This window comes from Chaetomium globosum, genomic scaffold (genome assembly GCF_000143365.1).
Source record: "Chaetomium globosum CBS 148.51 scaffold_3 genomic scaffold, whole genome shotgun sequence".
Classification (NCBI taxonomy): Eukaryota; Fungi; Ascomycota; class Sordariomycetes; order Sordariales; family Chaetomiaceae; genus Chaetomium; species Chaetomium globosum.
In genome coordinates this window covers 623812-642503 of record NT_165978.1, presented here as the reverse complement: position 1 = coordinate 642503, position 18692 = coordinate 623812, and the positions used below count along the sequence as shown (strand labels likewise).

General features: G+C 56.3%; 7 protein-coding genes across 7 annotated transcripts in view; 5 read left to right on the top strand and 2 right to left on the bottom strand.

Annotated features, from left to right (window-relative positions):
* Positions 1-2126: 2126 nt before the first annotated feature.
* Positions 2127-2869, top strand: CHGG_05488 (uncharacterized protein; the record flags this gene model as incomplete). The annotated part of the gene is made up of 3 exons (XM_001221582.1): positions 2127-2198; positions 2263-2419; positions 2616-2869. The coding sequence occupies 3 exons, from the start codon at positions 2127-2129 to the stop codon at positions 2867-2869; spliced, it is 483 nt and encodes a 160-aa protein (XP_001221583.1).
* A 584-nt stretch (positions 2870-3453) lies between these two features.
* Positions 3454-4835, top strand: CHGG_05487 (uncharacterized protein; the record flags this gene model as incomplete). Its single annotated transcript, XM_001221581.1, has 2 exons — positions 3454-4765; positions 4816-4835. 2 exons carry the CDS (start codon positions 3454-3456, stop codon positions 4833-4835), a joined length of 1332 nt encoding a protein of 443 aa, XP_001221582.1.
* A 283-nt stretch (positions 4836-5118) lies between these two features.
* On the top strand, positions 5119-7021 carry CHGG_05486 (uncharacterized protein; the record flags this gene model as incomplete). Its single annotated transcript, XM_001221580.1, has 2 exons — positions 5119-6877; positions 6936-7021. The coding sequence occupies 2 exons, from the start codon at positions 5119-5121 to the stop codon at positions 7019-7021; spliced, it is 1845 nt and encodes a 614-aa protein (XP_001221581.1).
* Positions 7022-8598: 1577 nt separating this feature from the next.
* Positions 8599-9947, top strand: CHGG_05485 (uncharacterized protein; the record flags this gene model as incomplete). Its single annotated transcript, XM_001221579.1, has 3 exons — positions 8599-9451; positions 9529-9697; positions 9767-9947. 3 exons carry the CDS (start codon positions 8599-8601, stop codon positions 9945-9947), a joined length of 1203 nt encoding a protein of 400 aa, XP_001221580.1.
* Positions 9948-10365: 418 nt separating this feature from the next.
* On the bottom strand, positions 10366-14122 carry CHGG_05484 (uncharacterized protein; the record flags this gene model as incomplete). Its single annotated transcript, XM_001221578.1, has 5 exons — positions 10366-11311; positions 11533-11818; positions 11956-12881; positions 12962-13846; positions 13923-14122. 5 exons carry the CDS (start codon positions 14120-14122, stop codon positions 10366-10368), a joined length of 3243 nt encoding a protein of 1080 aa, XP_001221579.1.
* A 1975-nt stretch (positions 14123-16097) lies between these two features.
* Positions 16098-16826, top strand: CHGG_05483 (uncharacterized protein; the record flags this gene model as incomplete). Its single annotated transcript, XM_001221577.1, has 1 exon — positions 16098-16826. The coding sequence occupies one exon, from the start codon at positions 16098-16100 to the stop codon at positions 16824-16826; it is 729 nt and encodes a 242-aa protein (XP_001221578.1).
* Positions 16827-17133: 307 nt separating this feature from the next.
* Positions 17134-18692, bottom strand: part of CHGG_05482 (uncharacterized protein) — a gene marked incomplete at both ends in the record, with an annotated part of 4012 nt that continues 2453 nt past the window's right edge. The window contains 2 exons of the mRNA XM_001221576.1: positions 17134-17952; positions 18010-18641. Coding sequence (XP_001221577.1) covers positions 17134-17952; positions 18010-18641 — 1451 coding nt within the window. The remainder of the gene's footprint in view (positions 17953-18009; positions 18642-18692) is intronic.

Genomic DNA, 18692 nt, shown 5'->3' with positions numbered 1-18692 from the left:
TGCTTTTCCAACTCAGCGACGGGCTGGGCTGGAACATTTCATGTCGACATGCAAATGCGTCGCACGCATCAAAGGCTGTGTATGTCGATCCACATGGTCCGGTCCCGGGGCCAGTCCGTTAGCATGACAGTGTTTTTTCCTCTAATTGGACGTTATCTAACTGAATCCAGTGCAGGGCCCACTCACACAGTTCGTCCTGAGCAGAGTTCGACAGCAAATGCTTCTCGAATGAAGCTCGGTCAAGATACATACCGAAATGTTGCACATAAATAGTTGACCCAAGGTGTATAACACTGCCTCTGCAAACCGTAGACTCATTCGGCTTTTTTTTTCTTTTATTTTTGTAACCACGGCCAGGTGGAGATTTATCCACTGTCGCAGAGATACCGCCCGAGCGAACCGCGATCGGTGCTGTGCCTCCAGGTCCCTCATCAATAAACCCACCCCCCATCTCACCCCCCAACATAGCCACAGCCAAGGAAAGCTTAAAGCAAGATCTGTTAGTGCAAAAGGCCAGACAATCGAGTTAAGAAATTACTTTTCAGCGCCAAAAGTCCATCCTCAACGCAAAATACATCGTCGCAACTAGGGGGAGTAGCTAGTTTGGAATTATTCGAGCTAAATGGTATAAATATCTTTTTAGCTTTTTGGGAAAGAAAGATAACGAAGTTTGAAGTACCCTTTAAATCGATGGTAAACGACGAAGGGAGAGACGCTAAACATTGCACGAGCAAGGGTCGGCCGGTTTAGGCTTAGTTTGTGAAATTAAGTACGCTAGCCGGGGGGGCGTGGCTTGGCGAGAGGGACCTGGGTACTCTGGGCCCCGCGATCGATGTCTTGGGTCGTTGCTTAGGACGGTCACATGCGACTAGAACACCGTCCGATCATTTAACTATCGCTGCGCACTGCTCTTACGTCATTAAGAAAAGCGTGTTCGTGGAAGGCTCGCAAAAACCGCTACGGTGCGGAAAGAAGCAACAACTTAATATTATTGTCTGAATGTGGTTGCTAACTCTTTGACTGAGCACCAGAAGCCGAGAGTTGTGGGCTGGCATGGTGGCGTATCACGTGACTGACATGGCTTTGTGAGTGAGGTGAAGGTATCTGAGTTAGATCTACGGCCAATTTAAGCAAGTTGGTTTCAGCAGTCTCGAGACCGTTTGCAGTTATCCAAATCGTCTTGTGGGCGTCTTCATCCGCCAACCTCTGATCCTATTCGGACAGTGAACCTAGCAGGGATATCCAGTTTATTGGGCGCCTCACCGCGCATGCCGCAGCTTTCCGAGACCAATGATTTGGCAACTTCTTGCCGATGATTTGAAATGGGACATGGGCGAGGCTATTTAAGGATAAATGTTTCCTTGACCACCGCGCCCATGACATTTGAGAAGCGCCTGTTGCCGGACCGGATGGATGGTCGCCTCCTGGTTTTTCCAGGAGCGGGTCGCTTCTGGTCATGGCTGACAAACTTTCGACTACCGGGGGCCATGTGTCTGCACTCGTCGGAACACTGTACAGGCGGAAAGGTGGGAAAGTTAGGATCATAATAGGAATAGCGTACTTTCCGGAGCTGGTCAATCACACGGAAGGCTGCTGCGCCGCCATGCAAAGAAGCCCACTGCAGCAGCAGTGCAGTGGTACAGACAACCGACCACCGAGCTTTTCCAGAAACGATCGACCTGCCCTCTGCGAGCCTTGGAAGCTGCACCGAGTTCCGAGAGAAACGGGCAGATTGCATCTCAACCTTGTCCGTTGGCGTGGAAGAAACAAAGAAGTTGGTCTCTTTTGGCGAGTTGGTACGGGGTGGGTTGTGCCTTGACGGGGTATCGGCACCGGGGCTCGACTCGCAATGTACAGCATTGCCTGGGTGCAAACAATATAAACAAGAATCAACTGAAGGCATGCGCACCTCACCGTTGACGATTGTTATCTGGAGGTTCGTGGCCAACAAGTAGCCAATCCCAGGCCGCAAGCACTGGCCCATGCTGCATGCGCTCCTTGCCGGTGGTGCATTGACTGCTAGATGAGCCCAATGATGGAAGTGAGGGAAGAAATAGGCACGAGAGGACAGGCCTCCATCCCCCGATTCCAACACCCACGGATTCGCTACTCTGGCTGAATCCACGATGTCTAATGTTGTTGTTAGCAGTGATGCTTCGCGCTCAGCGTCAGATGGTCGTGCCGAGTCCGCGGCGTTGGTGAGAAGAACCTGAAAGCCGCCACCCGCTATTTCTCATTTCACAACCTCCATGGAAGTGACAGTGCGAGCGCGCGGACAGGGTAGGGTGTTTTCTGACTCACGGCCAAACTGGCTCCACCACTCCGAGGTGTCTCTGCATGCCATTCGACGCCAGGTGTTGGCAGCCTGTTTCTCAACGCAGCGACCCAGGCCGTGTGGTGAACTCGATTATCCAGGGTCGTGCGTGGGCCATTGTGCGAGGATCGCCCGTCCTTCCTTCGCAATTGAGGTATTGACCCGGTACCACGAGACCCGGTGCTTTGCCATCGAGGGTGTGAGCAACCCGAGTACCTTACGTATCCTCCGGATGCATTGCTAGCGTAGTCCGTTAGCCTCTCTTGATCCTCACTGTGCTACTGTTAATGACCTGGCTTAGCCGCCATGCTGGGATTTCCGCCCGAGGCCTTGCACCCCAATTTCGCCATCCGCAGGTCGCACCGTTTTGGGCAATCTAGCCAAGCCAGCCAGGATCCAGGGGAGTTCCAGGGACCACACTGTTTCCCGAGCGTGCCCTCCAATCCGTGTGTGGTTCATGCTCCCGCCTCCACCGAACCCGACAGCAGCCTGCCTCTCTTCTTGCACCCACAACTTGTTCAGGAGGTGGGATGCGATCGGAATCCTAAACACTGAAGCCGACAATAAAATTTTGCAGCTACGTCGACGAGTAAAGGAACCAACAATTGCAACAGAAGAGCATGCCACAGTCGACCTTGTCATTGCGCCCCTCATTTTTCTCTCCGAGTCTCCAATAGAGTTGGCCTTTGCTCCCAAGCTACCTTACCCGCCCGCCTACCGCTGTCGTCTCCTTCCTGCCTGCTGCCGCTCCCCACTCTCCTGACCTGCTCCGACACACCGAGCAAAGGTCATCCGTTCACTGCTCCCAATCCTCGCTCTCTGTTCCACCGCACAAAGTCGCCCGACCGCGAAAACGACAAAATCCCGCCACCAGGACGATGACTGTGTCAAGCGACGCTGCTAGCAAGCTCGAGGCTGTCGCTACAATGTCCAATTCGTCGACGCCTTCGGCTGGGAGCGGCGCCGCGCCCGTAGGCGACGAAGCTGGTAGGTTTGCCCAACAAAACCACACAACACAGCGCTTGTTTTTAAGTCCCGCGGTTTCGCAATCAATCATGCCCTACCTCGATTTTCTTGTGGTTGGAGCGCGAGCTGGCTAGCTAACGAGCCGTTTTTCCCACGCAAAAGCCTCAACCATCATGGTCAACACCAAGGCCCCCGCTGCCTTCCCGCCGCCCAAGACCGATAAACCTCGCCCCCACATCTGCGGCACTTGCCAGCGCTCCTTCGCCCGCCTGGAGCATCTCAAGCGACATGAGCGGTCGCACACTAAGGAGAAACCGTTCGAGTGTCCCGAATGCGCACGGTGCTTTGCTCGCCGGGACCTGCTTTTGCGGCACCAGCAGAAGCTACATCAGACAACGACGCCGTCGTCCCGACCCCGCAATCGCCGCGAGAGCGCGAGTGGGGCGACACCGGGTGCCAGCCGGGTCCGGAAGAATAGCGTCGTGGGCCCCGGTGCCGCCGCCGCCGGCAACAATGCCGCTTCCATGAGGCCTAGGGCAAACACGATCAGCCATATCGATAATGCGGCCATCCAGATGATGGCTGCTGCCACTGCCCAGACCTCAAGGATGCCGCCCACCCACAGCCGCCATCCAAGTTTGATTGGGTTGCCAACCCATCACGGTCTTGAAGCCTATGGCATGGCTTCTGCCTTGGCCCATCGCGGAGCGCCACTCGGTTTGCCCAAGCTCGAGACGCACGGGATCAGCGGCATGGACTTTTCTGGTGGCCTTCGGACAGCTCCAGCAATGCCATTCGGCTCCGAGTTCGACATGGAGGGTAGCTTGTTTTTTGGCGGCTCCTCGGGTTCCACTATCAATCCCAATGCTCTACACTACAACGACTCCCCACCGTCGATGGCTATGGACGCCCTCTCATCTTTCCCTCATGGGCTCCCCGACATGTCGGCCGCCACACAATCGCTGGACGACTTCGACTGGGTAACAGGCTTCGATCACACAATGTCGTTCAACAATGGGCCGGTAGAGACCGCCGTGGACGGTTCCTCGCCCTCCGCACTGAGCACCACAAGCCAGAGCGGCATCAGCGATGTCATGGTGGACGGCTCGAATCACCACACCGCCACGGCGGCGACGAGCTCGATGTGGCAGACGTCTATCATGGGGCCCCCACAAATGAGTAACCCCTTCGCCCTTGACATCGGCGGCTCCGTCTTCCCAGATCTCTTGAACGGCGCGCCCGTGTCGCCGCAACCATCGTCCGCCAAACCCATGGGGGAGACATATTTCTCGACTCCTTCACCCTCGCTGCTCTCGAGCTTGAACACGCAGAACATGAACCAAGCGCTCAGTTTTGGTGCCGGTCCGGAGACGCCGTCCTCGATGAATGGTAGTAATCATGGCACCCTACCCGTCTCGACAATCACTGATTCAACAAGAAATGCCATCCTAGGTGCCCTGTCGGCCTCCCAGGCGTCCCAGTTTGGTACGCGGAGATACTCGTTCGCCACGCCGACCTCCCCTCTCACCACCCAGCCGTCCCCGATCACCGCTAGCACCGCCGCCAACACCAACAACGCCGTCGCCAGCAATTCCGATCAGCTCGGCTCCCTACCCACGACCCGAGACCTCCAGCGATACGTCGGTGCCTATCTGCGATACTTCCACCCCCATCTGCCGTTTGTGCACATACCGACGCTGACGTTCGATTTTCCTGCGCAATTGTTGGCTAACGGGCGAAATAGCGGCATTGGGGGTAGTGGGTGTTTGCTTCTTTCTATGGCGGCCATTGGCGCCTTGTTTGAGTTGGAGCACCAGGCATCCATGGAGCTGTTCGGGATGGCCAAGAAGATGATCCAGCTGTATCTCGACGAGCGGAGGAAGGCGAACGTAAGAAAGGCAGAATCCATTCGGCGCACTCCCATGTCGGACCACAATTCACAGCAGCAGGAACCCCCCGTCGAGACTCCCGTGTGGTTGGTTCAGGCCATGCTCCTGAATGTCGTGTATGGTCATAATTGCGGGGACAAGCGGTCTGGGGAGATCGCGTCCACCCACGCCGCCGCATTAGTAAGTCTCGCGCAGGGAGCAGAGCTGCTGCGGCCAGTACGAGTTGAACCTTCGGCCAAGGACGTCGAGATGATGGATGCTGACGGCGCCGGCGGGTGGAGCGGGGCCGGAAGACAACATGCCGACGAGCACGCCGAGTGGCTGCGCTGGCGGGCCATTGAGGAGCGGAAGCGGACCCTTTATGCCGTCTTCACCCTATCTAGCCTCCTCGTGTCGGCGTATAATCACACACCAGCCCTCACGAACTCGGAGATCCTGCTCGATCTGCCCTGTGACGAAGACTTTTTCGAGGCCGAAAGCGCCGCCATTTTCCAAGCCAAGGGTGGGGTGGCAGCAGCTAATCACAATCGGATGACGTTCCACGAAGCTCTGGGGAAGTTGCTGCGTACAAACGAGAAGCAGTACAAGCGCCCTTTTACTAACGCCCACCAAGCCTTCGGTTCGGCGGTCGATGCTAGCGACTTGCCCAAGAGCGACCTGAAACCAAGTAGCTTCGGTTGCCTGATACTGATCAATGCATTGCACAACTACATTTGGGAGACTCGTCAGCGACACCATAACAAGGTTTGGACAAACGAGGAAACCGAGAAGATGCACCGCCACATTGAGCCGGCGCTTCGGGCGTGGCACGCCGCCTGGGCAACCAACCCGCAGCATAGTCCGGAACGCCCGAATCCCCACGGTGCAGGGCCGCTGTCAGCAGATTGCATTCCGCTGTTGGATCTTGCCTATGTTCGCCTCTTTGTCAATCTCTCACGGTCCAAGGAGAAGTTCTGGCAGCGTGATTGGGACGGGATGGCCGAAGAGTTAGCCAAGGGCTCTGAGATCATCCAGCACGCCGAGCACTCACCCTCCTCTAACGCTGATTCGGTTGTCACTGATCCCTCGAGCACACCTGGGACGAACTCCCTTACCGTCGATACCCCGCCGACTCATACTTCGTCCCCGGAGTTTGGGGTATCGAAGTTGCCGCTTTCGAGCTCCGTGAATGCCGGACTGACCTCGCTGCCGCTTCAGCCTCAGGCGCAGAGCTCGACCAGCCGATCGACGTCCCGGAGAGAGAAACACCTGCGGAAAGCTGCATTTTTTGCGTCTGAGTCTCTTTCGGTTTCTGACAAGCTCGGCGTTACCTTTGCCAACTTGACCAGCCGCGAGTTGCCTCTACAGGCTACGCTTTGTGCATTTGATTGTGCTCAGGTTCTTGCCGAGTGGGTTGCCACTCTTCAGGACCGCGTCGGACGTTATCTTGGAATACTCGGCCGCGATAATGTTGATTTCTCGCAAGTACCCGCGATTATGCTGCTCGAGGAAGAGGATGTGAAGCTGCTGGCGAAGATCGATGAGATCATTCGTGGCGCCGAAGTCAAAATGAACATGGATCTGGCTCAACTCGGTGGTATGGGGGATAGTGGCACTGTCGGTGTCGCTGGCGTCGACAGCAGACTCCAGATGGACGACAATGCGGGATACGCGACGAAGCTCCTGAGAGTCACAGCGTACATGTTTGATAACGCTGCTGTATGGCCTGGTACGTGCCATGGGGAGAGAGAGATTGTTCCTCGACAGCCTACTGACAAAGTTGCTAGTGACCCGCCTGATCACGTCCTGCCTCGAGACCCATGCCAACCATATGCGTGCACGCGCAGAGAAGTCTATCGTCGCCCCTGCCTGAAGCCTAGATGTTCTGGTGCACTTGACTCCCACGACGCTTCTACGCGACCGGCCGTCCGACTCGATTGTCCTCGGCCTCGACTTCAGTTACGGTTTACATTCTCCGAGTTAATTTTTCGGTTGCTCAGGTTTTCACCGCGCTATGATACCCTTCTATGTCATTCGTTCTTTCTCGGCGATTAATCGGCATCATGACGATTCAGGGCTGGAACGTGTGGCCAACGGTTCCACGCATGGCATCCTGGCTCTTACCTCCTCTTTTGAGCTTGGCGCATTTCTGTTGGCTACGCATTCGTTGATTTTTAGCTGGAGATGCCTTCGGCTTCGCATCGCGGCGTTGGTTTTACGCTCGAGGGAGGAGCATGGAAACGGAAAGATATGGGAATGAAGGAGACGCCAAAGGAGGTTACTGATTGAGTACCGGGGTCGCTACTTTGAGATTACACTATGGCGGCTGAAATCCCGGCTGCTTGACGAGTTGATGATGATATGCTGTGCTAGTTGATGCTTTCCTAAGAGCGGTCTGTTCCCCACAGCGCCGGGGGGTGGGGGTGTCGACGGATTTCACACAATATGCTCATTGATGTGCATAAATTGGGGATAGGGATGGGTGGGTGGATGGGAATGTGAGTGAGGAGGCGAAAAGCATCGTTGCGAAGGGACAATAATCCTGTGTATTTTTACTGTCGGCCAAAGACGAGAGAAAAAGAGGCGTTGACAATGATGGCGTTTTCGGTCCGAGGTGCCATGCTCCGCCGCAGTTCACATTCCCATGTGCGCGCATTGGGCCGAGGAGGGTTTTGCTCTCGAAGCATGGACAAACGGCCCCTGGACCGTTAACTTGCCTCGTGTCTCAGATTTGCTTGCATCTTGCAGAAATCCAGAATAAAAAAAAACCAGGGCCCTGGCTGCATGGTGGACGAGTCTGGGTGCGCGTGCCAAGCACACTCGAAGCCGATTGGCCCTCAGAAATTTTACCCCCGTTTCGCCATGCCTGACTGAGCTTAAGCTTACCCCTTTGGTGGGTTTTCCTTGCGGGGCGCCACTTGTGTTGATAAAACGGTGCCTGGGATGCACAGGACCCTGAGTTCACGTGAAAGTTGTTCCTGCTTTTTGTGTTCTGTGTTCTGCGTCCATACGTGAGCCACCGCTTGATCACGCCGTGAGCTCACTGGAACCCAATTCCTCGCTCCACTCTTAGCTCTCCCTGTCCCGTCCCGCTGTAAAATACTTCTCAAAGTAGACCTTTGATGCGGTCTGATCCTCGCTAGTTAGCTAACTGCAGCAAAGGGGCCAAGTGGAGGGAAAATGTTGGGATCGATATGGGTGTAATCTTAAACGTGTCCCCGGCCAAGCAACCATGGATGCCGCTCGGTTCATCTCTTGCCCACGGGCTGGCCCCGGCATTGTGGACGTGGCTTGGTAGCGCAGGGGGGCGGTCAACAAAAAAAAAAAAAATGAAACGGGGTGAAGAAAAATGTGGTCTGTCCCGCTGCCGCAGGCTGTTCTTCTCGTCCTTCCTCATCCCCTCCTTTCATCACTCCCTTACCCCAGATTTCCTCGTTGCCAACCTTAAAGATGGCGACTACCACGACGACGACGACCAGAAGCCGCAGGGCCGCTAGCGAGGTCAAGTCGGCGCCCATCAAGCTCGTCGAAGGACCTCAGTACCCCGACATCCAGACCATCCGCGACGCCATCCCCGCCCACTGCTTCGTGCCGTCTACCTGGCGCTCCCTAGGTTATGTCTTCCGCGACGTGAGCATGGCGGCTGCTCTCGGGTGGGCCGCCTTCACCTACATCTCGCAGATCGAGGACTTTACCTGGCGCACCGCCGTCTGGATCGTCTACGGGTACCTCCAGGGCCTCGTCTGCACCGGCATCTGGATCCTGGCGCACGAGGCCGGCCACGGCGCCTTCTCGGTCCACCAGAAGCTCAACGACGTCGTCGGCTGGACGCTGCACTCGGCACTGCTGGTGCCCTACTTCAGCTGGAAGTTCTCCCACCACCGGCACCACCGCTTCACCGGCCACATGGAGAAGGACATGGCTTTCGTCCCGCACACCAAGGCGGACCGCGAGAAGCGCCGGTTGGCGGACCTCTACCTGGACCGCGAGCTGTTCGAGGATATCCCTGTGGTGCAGCTCTTCAAGCTGCTGGCGCACCAGCTCGCCGGCTGGCAGATGTACCTGCTGTTCAACGTCTCGGCCGGCTCCGACAGCCAGCAGAGCAAGGCCAGCTGGTGGCGCGTGAGCCACTTCGAGCCCACCAGCGCTGTCTTCCGTCCTAGCGAGGCCTTGTACGTCGCAATCACGGATATCGGTCTGCTCATCGTCGCCGGCCTGCTCTACCTCGCCTCGACCGTTGTTGGCTGGAAGATGGTGTTCCTCATGTATGGCGTGCCGTATTTCTGGGTCCACCACTGGCTGGGTATGTCTTCTCTCTCCCATTCCGTTGCTCGACGGTCTCTCTGTGTCGATTAGATAGGTAGCTAACCGACGTTGCAGTTGCCATCACCTACCTGCACCACACCCACCCCGATGTCCACCACTTCGAGGCTGATAGCTGGACCTTCGTCAAGGGCGCCCTGGCCACGGTTGACCGCGACTTCGGCTTCGTCGGCCGCCACCTCTTCCACGGCATCATTGACACCCACGTCATCCACCATCTTTTCCCGTAAGCCCGCACCCCATCATGCCCCGACACATTGGGCGATATTAGCAGACAGACGCTAACCCGCAACAGGAGGATTCCGTTCTACAAGGCTGAGGAGGCCACCGAGGCCATCAAGCCGCTTCTGGGCGATCTGTACCACCGCGAGGAGCGCTCCTTCATGGGCCAACTGTGGTCGACGTTCACCCAGTGCAAGTATGTCGAGGCGGACCCGGCGGCGCCTGGTGCGCTGAAGTGGGCCGAGAAGAAGTAATTGGGATGCGTTCGTTGCATGATGTTGTTTGCGTAGATACCCCTTGGCCATGTTGCAGGATTTGGGTATAGATGATAGAGAAAGATAGACATAGACTGGGCTGGACCGCTGTGACGGAGTCAGCGTTCAGCGAAAGACTTTGTATCTTCTGCTTCAATTAATTGTCTGCTTTGTAATATTTGTGTGATGGTATGCCGATATGTGTGGCTGTGGGGGCTATTTGTAATACAGAGGGCCACGGTGGTGGAAAGGAAAGACATGCCGGAAGACAGACGGGAAGGAAGAGAAAACCGGGGTTGGGGGAGGAAGAGAGGAGGGCTTGTACCTACTAACGACTCCCTTCCTCGGCCGTTTACACCCACCACGTCTAACGTGCCTGGCTCTCAACACTTGTTTATAACCGCCTCGCCACCCCGACTTAATGAACCTTCTTTTTCCCCGCCGCCCTCCCAAAATCCAAACTCGATTCACTCCCGTCAAAGCTGAAACTGAAATCCACCACGCCAACCAGCCCACTCACCGCCCGCACCAACCCTTCCAAATCATCACACACCAACGTGGTGCAGACCTGGAGCACCGCAAACTCAGCATACCCCGGTTGCTCAACGTTCCGCGGATCCAGTATGTTTGCCACCGCATGGTCCCGCCGGCCGACCCCAGGATGGCTCTTGCTCCTACTGATGAAATCATCCAGTCCCGTGCGGGAGTCGACCATCCTAATCGGTGCGCCATCGCCAACGTCATCTTCAACCGCGATCGTCGGCACAGAGGCAGAAGCGGCGGCGGCGGCTAGGCGCATGCGCATCAGGTCGCGCGTCATCTCGTAGGGCCGCGGGAGGGGCAGGAAGGGGGGCAGGCTCTGGCCCGAGAGGAGGGCATTGGACAGCAGGGTCATGGTGGAGAGGATGGTGTGGTGGGTGGGCTTGAGGATGTCGAGCACGTCGGCCAGCGCGGCCATCCACTCGCGGTTGGTGGTCGACGCGGACGGGTGGCGCGAGCGCGAGTGCAGCGACTGCGAGCCGCCCCGCAGGTGGGAGCGTCGAGGGCGGCGCTCATCGTGCTGTTGCTCGCCGCTTCGGTCGCTCAGGCGCACGCGGGTGGGGTGCATCAGGGTGTAACTTGTCAGTGTTAGGTAGGCCAGGATGCGGGTGCTTCGCATAATGATGTTGTCGTAGGCTTCGCGTGGGAACCTGCCGCCGATGGTGGGCTCCCACTTCTGCCACTCCGAGTGCTGCGACATGGAGGGGACCAACATCATGACCTTGCCGAAAATCTTGCGTCCGACCTTGAAGAGTTGGTGCGCCGGTGATCCCGGAGTGTTGACGTCGCCTGCGGTGCCATGGACATTCGATTTAAGCGTGGTACTGATGACGCCGAAGTAATTGGCTAACAGATAGAGGGTTGCGGAGACGTCGCGACGTAGCCAAGTTCGATCTGTTAGCGGTGATGGGAAGACCGTCCAGAAGAAGGCAACCAAGCAGCCGCCTGCCACGCAAGCGACACGGTATGGTGCCAGAAGATAAGTTCTGGAAAACCTTTGGTTAGCTGCTCTGCTTTAAAATGTTAAGGGAGGGCGCCTACGCACGGATAGAATGGCTGGCCTGACCGCTCCGAGGCTGCTATGCCAATGGTGAGCACCTGAAGCTCGTAGCCTATGATGAGAACCTGTGTGACAATGGTCATCAAGACGGCGGGGAGGAACCGTGGGAACTTGATGAAGAAGTAGTAGTTGATGAAGATGGAAAGCCACAGGAAGACGATCACGCCAGGTATCCGTTCATTCACAATATACCAGATGATGAGGGAAAGGCACATGGCGAGAACCGTCCCCCCGACTCTGCAGAGGAAGCCGAAGACGGATTGACCAGAAGCTGTGACACACGGTTAGGAGGGCACGGTTATTCAAAAACACAGGGGATGGCAGCATACTCATGGTCACTATTCAACGATGTTAGCTGGATCATTTGGCTTAGAAGGGGGCGGAGGAAAGCTCATGGGGTTGACATACTCCCGATTGCTATGATGATCATAGCCCACACGAGCCTCTGCTCCATGAAAAAGCGCTGGGTTTCCTCTAAAAAGGCGACAATTCCAATCGTCATTGTGGCGCAAGCAACACGAAAGCCGAATATGGACTCTTCAGAGCCGAAGAAATTGGTGGCTTTCCGCAGGCCATTCCCAAAATGTTCCCAAGGTGTTTCGGGAGGCATGTGCTCGGGATCCTTTTTGCGATTGTAGGCGTTTCCGAAGTGGACGAGGTTGGCGCCGGTTTCCATAACATCAGGCGTCTGCTCGGCCGACGAGTCCTCGTTGCTGAAGACGGCTTTGAACCACTTGCGCAAGCGGTGGACGGTGGGTGCAATGAGGCGTTTCTTGGACATGGTGCCATTTTCAACCTTCTCGTCGGCAAAGTCCACGAGATCCTGGACGGCCTCGCCCGAGGCATGCATGAGGTTTTCCATGTAGAGGATAATGTAGAGTTGCACTTGGTCTCGTTCGCTTCTGAAGTGGGATGGAGCGGTTGTTCCTTCGTCAAGGTCGATGCCCCTCTCCTGAACCCATTTCTTCAACAACTCCCCCTTCCTTGAGTAAAAGGCCTGGATTTTATTGTCAAGGACCAGGGCAAAACCGGGGTCACCGGGTTTCGGTTCCTGCCCTGCTTCGAGGTCAATATCCGAAGGGCCGAATCCTGGTTTTGCCGGTTTGTTGAGGGCCTTTTTCGGCCTGGGGGTCAGTTCTAGGCACAATGCGGCGTGCTGGAGCCCTTGGTCAACCGCCTCGGAGAGGATATCGAATGGCTCTTGCACTTGTTTCATGACCTCTTTCCAAACGTGTTTCTCTACGTCCTTCTCATTGGGAGCATCCTCGGTGCTTTCCCAGTCTGGACGTTCGGAAAAACGCTTAAAAATGTCAATGATGGTGTTCATCCCAAGTCTACGAGGCGAAGGTTAGTGACAGGCTGGGGAACTGTGAACATAGGGTAGGAGGCAAATGGGAGAGAGCCAAGGACGTACACAGGAATATAAACATTGCGGAACAACTTGACCAGCTCGCTTAGGTCTTTGGCGTTCAGTTTCCCCCACGCAACATCACGCTTAGCAAAGGGCAAGTCGGCATGCATTTTGCCTGCGAGCTCCCTCAATTTGGCACCTGTTTCCTCGAGCGCCTTCGCCGCCTCGGCCTCCTTGCTCAGTTTTGGCTCGTCCTCATTTTGGAGAGCGGGGCCGTCTCCCTTGCTTAGGAATACCTCAGTCTGCATCGCGGCATCGAACGTGGCATCCGGTTTAAGACTCGCAAGGTACACTTTCTGGAGCGAGATCAAGCTCCTGAGAAGCCCGATGCCACCAGCGACTTCTTTGAAGACCACCAGCCTACTGCTGACGGGGAACACCAAAAGGTTTACACCCATGGCTAAGGCGAGAGCGGTCAGCATGGCGGTCATCAGCTGCTGGACAAAAGACTGTGCGGCGGCAGTGGTCGGCATCATTGGACCGAAAGTTGCCGAGACGTTGACTAGGATGCTGTAGGTGATGACTGGGAGGTTGAAGGCGGGCAACTTGGCGCGCACAACGTTGGCAAACCAGATGTTGGCAAATAACCAGACGGCACAAACAGCGGACTGGCTTGAGTTGTACGAGGGCGCGGCGGTAGGTTGGGCCCCCACGGACGCGGTGTTGTGGCGAGCCTGGACGGCCGACCAGAGTGCTAGCATGGACACTGCCGAGCCAACACATACGGCCAGGACGTTGAGCAGGAGGTTCATCAAGAACTTGCCGCGGGGCATGATGACCATGGCAAGCACGCTGATGATGGGGATGAGGTAGCCTAGCGTGGCGAAATAAGTGGCGACAGGCCGCGCTTGCAACATGGCGATGCCTATTATCGGAGGTAGAGAGCCCCTGATGAGAGCGAAGTCATGTTAGCGAGCCGCTCTGAATACTCTCAACAGCTGCGGGTGTGGGATTTGGGCCTTACTTGAACATAGTGATGAGAGTGGGCGCATCAAGGCCCAACTTGGTAATGACGGCTGCCAGTCGATTCGGCTTCTTTTTGTCTTCGGCCGGCGCATCTTGGCCTTCGCTTGCGCTGGCCCTTCTGCCATCCTCCCTGGTGGCAGCTCTCCTCATCTCATCCGTGGCCTCACTGAACCGACCCCTGTTTTCTTGGGAAGCCATGGCTTCTCCTCCTCCGTTTTGGCCGGCGCCCGGTTCGGGTATCGGGTGGTATGAAGGGGTATTTATCGGGGATGAACTCGGCGGGCCATGCCTTGTATTTGACATGGTGATGAGTAAGAACAGTCTAAGCCGGAGCGTTCAACGAGACAGAAATTGTACTCTATGTCCTAGGTATCTAGCGTGCTCTTCGTTGTCTTACAATCTCCGCATTGGCACCAAGCAAGCTCGAGGCGAGATGAACCGTAGAAGGCATTGCACGGGTTCCGCAAGCGCTGGCCTGGAAGGACATGATAGACATTTTTGATGCCGAGATGGGGAATGGAAATGGGCTGGGCCAGGCGACTGCGTCATGAGCTGTGGGTTTCAATCGGGGGCTGGCGGGGCCTCGGCATTGCGGCATTCAGCGCTACCCTGTTCCGAGTTTTGCTGCAGCGCCTCTCGATGGTCTCGAGTCGGCGGGTCTGGGAAGACGTACTCTTCATGCGCCGATGAGCCCCTTTTAACAGCCGGCATATGCCTGCATGAAAAATAGACGGATTGGGCGAGAGGACGTGCCCATGTTGTTGTGTCCGGCCTGTTCGTTGCCGTGAGGCGAATGAACCAGTTGAGATGAGACGGAAAGAAAGCACGAATTGAGTCGACTGTTGGCCTGCGGTTGGTGGCCTATAACCCTGCACTTGCAAACGTGCACAGGCCACGGGTGTTGCAAACCCGACTCGCCGGCCCTTTCCTCTGTTCTCAACTTTTCTCCAGAAAGTCTCTTCTGCGGTTGCACCGTTATTTAGGCGACGTGAAACCCTCTTTTGGAGTTGATCGCGCCTCTTCTCTGGCGACGGGAACTAAGGTGTGCCACAAATCTGAATTTCGTTCTGGACGAGATACGAAGTAGTTCTTGTCTGAACACCGACGCGATCTTCAACTTCTTGTTGGCTTAACCATCGACCCACTGATTTACAACTTGGCCCTGGCTTGGGATCGCCGGACCGTGATCTCGGTGGGGAATACCTCTGACGCATGGCGATCGGAATCATTGTGGCTTGCGGGTTTCGGTTCTGGAACTTGAGAGGGCCCTGCCCGTTTCCCATTCCCAGTATGAATGTAGTCCGGGAGAGAAAGGCAGGCAGCCTTCCTTCCCGCCATGCGGCTCGCAACAAGGATTGCATCCAAAGGCGTGTCGTGAAGAGGTTTGTCCTGTACAACACGGCCGACCAAGCTGACCAGCTACTATTTGGGAAGCTTCGATACGCTCTCACCTCGTTTCATCAGGGCCGAGGTGCTGCGGCACGGACACCGGGCCACATCTCACCTCAACCCGTTGCAGACCACACCCATCTTTGTGGCCCATTGAGGCGAGGCAGCCAGACATATTGCAGCATTCTGCCACTTCCCTCCCAACTTGAACTTTCCCGTAGTAATTCTCTTACCATGATCACCACAACAGCCCTCAAAGACCCCCTTCCTCAAAACATAAAAAAGGGACTCACCCCCCCAACACCAAGACATATCAACATGTTGTGGATCCTATCACTCCCACTCCCCGCCACTTAGACACACACACACACACACACACACACACACACACACACACACACACACACACACACAGAGAGAGAGAGAGAGAGAGAGAGAGAGAGAGAGAGAGAGAGAGAGAGAGAGAGAGATATCTTCACACACATACACCCATGGCGACTTATTACACCCCTCCCCCATCACCCCATAGCCGCGTCGGCCCCATCCTCCTCCCCATACCCATCCCGCACCAACTCCTTCTCCCACCCATCCACAACCACCACCCCCAGCAGCAGCCGCAGCCATAGCCGCAGCAACACAACCAGCGCCAGTAGCCGCACCCGGCCCGCCCCCAACACGCACAACCCAACAGAGACGACGACGAACAGCACGAAAACACCCTACCTCTTCCTAGGCTCCATCGCGGCCGCCTCACTGCTGGCACACAAGTACTGGCCGCGCGGCTATGTGCACGGCGACAAGGAGGACTGGGAGCTGTCCGGGCTGGCGCGGCGGGCACAGCAGCGGAAGCTGGCGGAGAAGGCAGGAGAAGGCTGCGCGTCGGGCGGGTGGTGGGAGCGGGAGTGGGAGTGGGAGTGGGAGTGGGAGTCGGCGGGGGAGTAGTGCCGGGGTTGGAGCGGATGCATTCCGTGACGAAGGTCGGGGTTGGGGTGGGCTTCGCCAGAGTGTGGATGGGGGATATGGGTATGCTGACTGTGGTCATGGCCGTGGTCGGGGGCGGGAGGTGGTTCGAAGCGATGGCTGGGAAAGGGGTAGAGAGCGTGGGGGATCGTTCTCTAGTCACAGCCGTAGCATGAGCCGGGGAGGGCACCCGGCCTACGGCATGGATGGCTATGTTGAGCCCCCGTACAGACGAGCCGCCAGCCGCGAACCCGTCGAACGCTTTATGACGATTGACCGGTATTACCCACCCGCCCCGGGCCGATATTTTGTAGAACAGAGCACATCCACGGCTGGGTTGTCAAGTTCCGGGTCACGGTATCTTTTGGAAAGGAGCTCGTCGAATGCGGGATTGAGGTCTACGAGTTCGTCACAGCGCAAGTACTACGAGGAAGACCATCCTGGCGAAGTCATCTACATTTACCGGAATCCGCCGGCAAGGGCGAGGCGAGCTTCGTTTGACGCGGGCAGAGTCGGACGGTATGGTGAGGGGGGTGATTGGTATTATCGTTGAATCGTTGAGGCAGTGTGTTATGTGCCTGGGTCTGTGAATCTGATATATATATAAATGAATCGGGATTGGTGACTTGTTGGAAGTTATTATAGAATCAGCATCGGGATATAGACTGAGCCAACACTGAATCGGACAACTGGCGTTGCACCATGCTGGCCACGACACCGCCGGCGCGGTCTCTTGCACTGATGAAGCTCTAAATTGTTCAGGTCATCATTCTCTGTTTTAATTCGATTCAAGCGTATAGATCCCGTGCCTGAACGCCCCTTAAAGCTACCCACCCTATTCTAGCTGGCAAGTTGCCGACTTAGCAGCCGAGCTCATCAACGTCGTCTTCGTCTTGAAGAACCTTCTTCCGCTTCCTACTTTTTAAAACCGCCCTCTTTGGGGCTTTGGTAGGGGTCGTGTCCGGCGAGGTCTTCGGAGAGTCCACCGTATCCTTTGGCTCTTCTGGTCTGTCAAGATCCTTAACTTCGAAACCATTCCAACTAGCCCCCGCCGTCTTTGCAACCAAGTACGGGTTGATATCCGCACTAAACCATCTCTCGCCCCTTGTACTACTCCTTGAGCCGCCCTCCAAGGCCGAAAGCGCCGCTCTGGTGGTTCGCATCCGCTTGGACCCCTGGCCCCCTTTACCACCTTCGCTCACGAGGCTGCTCATCTTTACCCGCTGCTTCTGGAGCCGTGATTCATAGGCAACGATGCTTCGAACATACGGCGCCACGTCAAGGGTAATGAGCTTCAACGTACGATCGAAGACTGAGGGCTCAAGATAAGAAGCTAGCTGCACCGGGGTTGTGTCTGGAGCGGCAATTGGGTCAAATGCGAAGGCAAAGTCTATGCGGTTGATGGCGGGGGTGCTTGGTAGAGGGGATGTAAAGCTGTCCTGGAGACGGCGAGCAGCATGAGTTTCTTCCAAAGGTCTCAGAGTAGGCACGGCTTGTTTTCCGAGCCTTTCAGTTTGCGGTTCTAGCAAGGACCTGGCAAGAGACTTGATGGTGGAAGCGATGCATGTCGAAAGTGAGTTGTAGTGCATGATAACCGGCGTTTCGAGATGCGTGATACCGAGCACGAAGTCGTCGCGGGCCTTGGCGGGTAGGTCTGGCTGAGTCGTGTCCATTGACTCCTGCGAAACGAACGGTTAGAATCGACATAGCGTTGAATTAAATTGTAAACAACTCACCTCTTTAAATGCGGCGAACGACCGGGAAGAACATACGTCTGCCGCACTCATCGCCTCAGCCAGGTCATCGTAAGCACACAACGCACCCAGACGGTCAGAGGGGGTTTGGATAACCGGCTCCGAACCCTCTGCCCATCTGGTCATCTCGGGAGTATCCTGCCAGTTCCCCAAGTCAAATCCCCATGAATCCCAGGCTTGATGGAGGACCTCCTCTTCGACGAGCCGCGGAGAAAGCATTGGGTCAATGATGGGATCCCGCCCCAGTAGGTTCATCCCCGCCCGGTATGTGTCCTGACTGATGACTCTGACCACCTCCTTGTTCTCGTCGAGGTCGACGCCCCTTGGCCAGCGAGGATAAAACCAGTCCAGGCCGCCCCTTCGGTCGCCCACTCCAATCTGGCACCAATACTGTAGATCCATTGTCGTGGCCCGTAAATCACGGCCGCGAGAGTTGTATAGCTGCTCTACCGACCGCCGGGCGAGCGAATGGCCTTCGTTTGCCGCGATCAGAAGCAAGCGGTCGACTGCGAGTTCATCTGGTGGAGGACTGAGCCGAAAGATACCGTGGAGCGTCAGCGTATGCAGGGGAACAAGCGTTTCGTCATTGCAGGTCATGATGAACGGTCGCTTGGCTTGTGCGATAGGGCCCGACAAGGGGGGGGCCAGAATTGGTTATCCCCCTG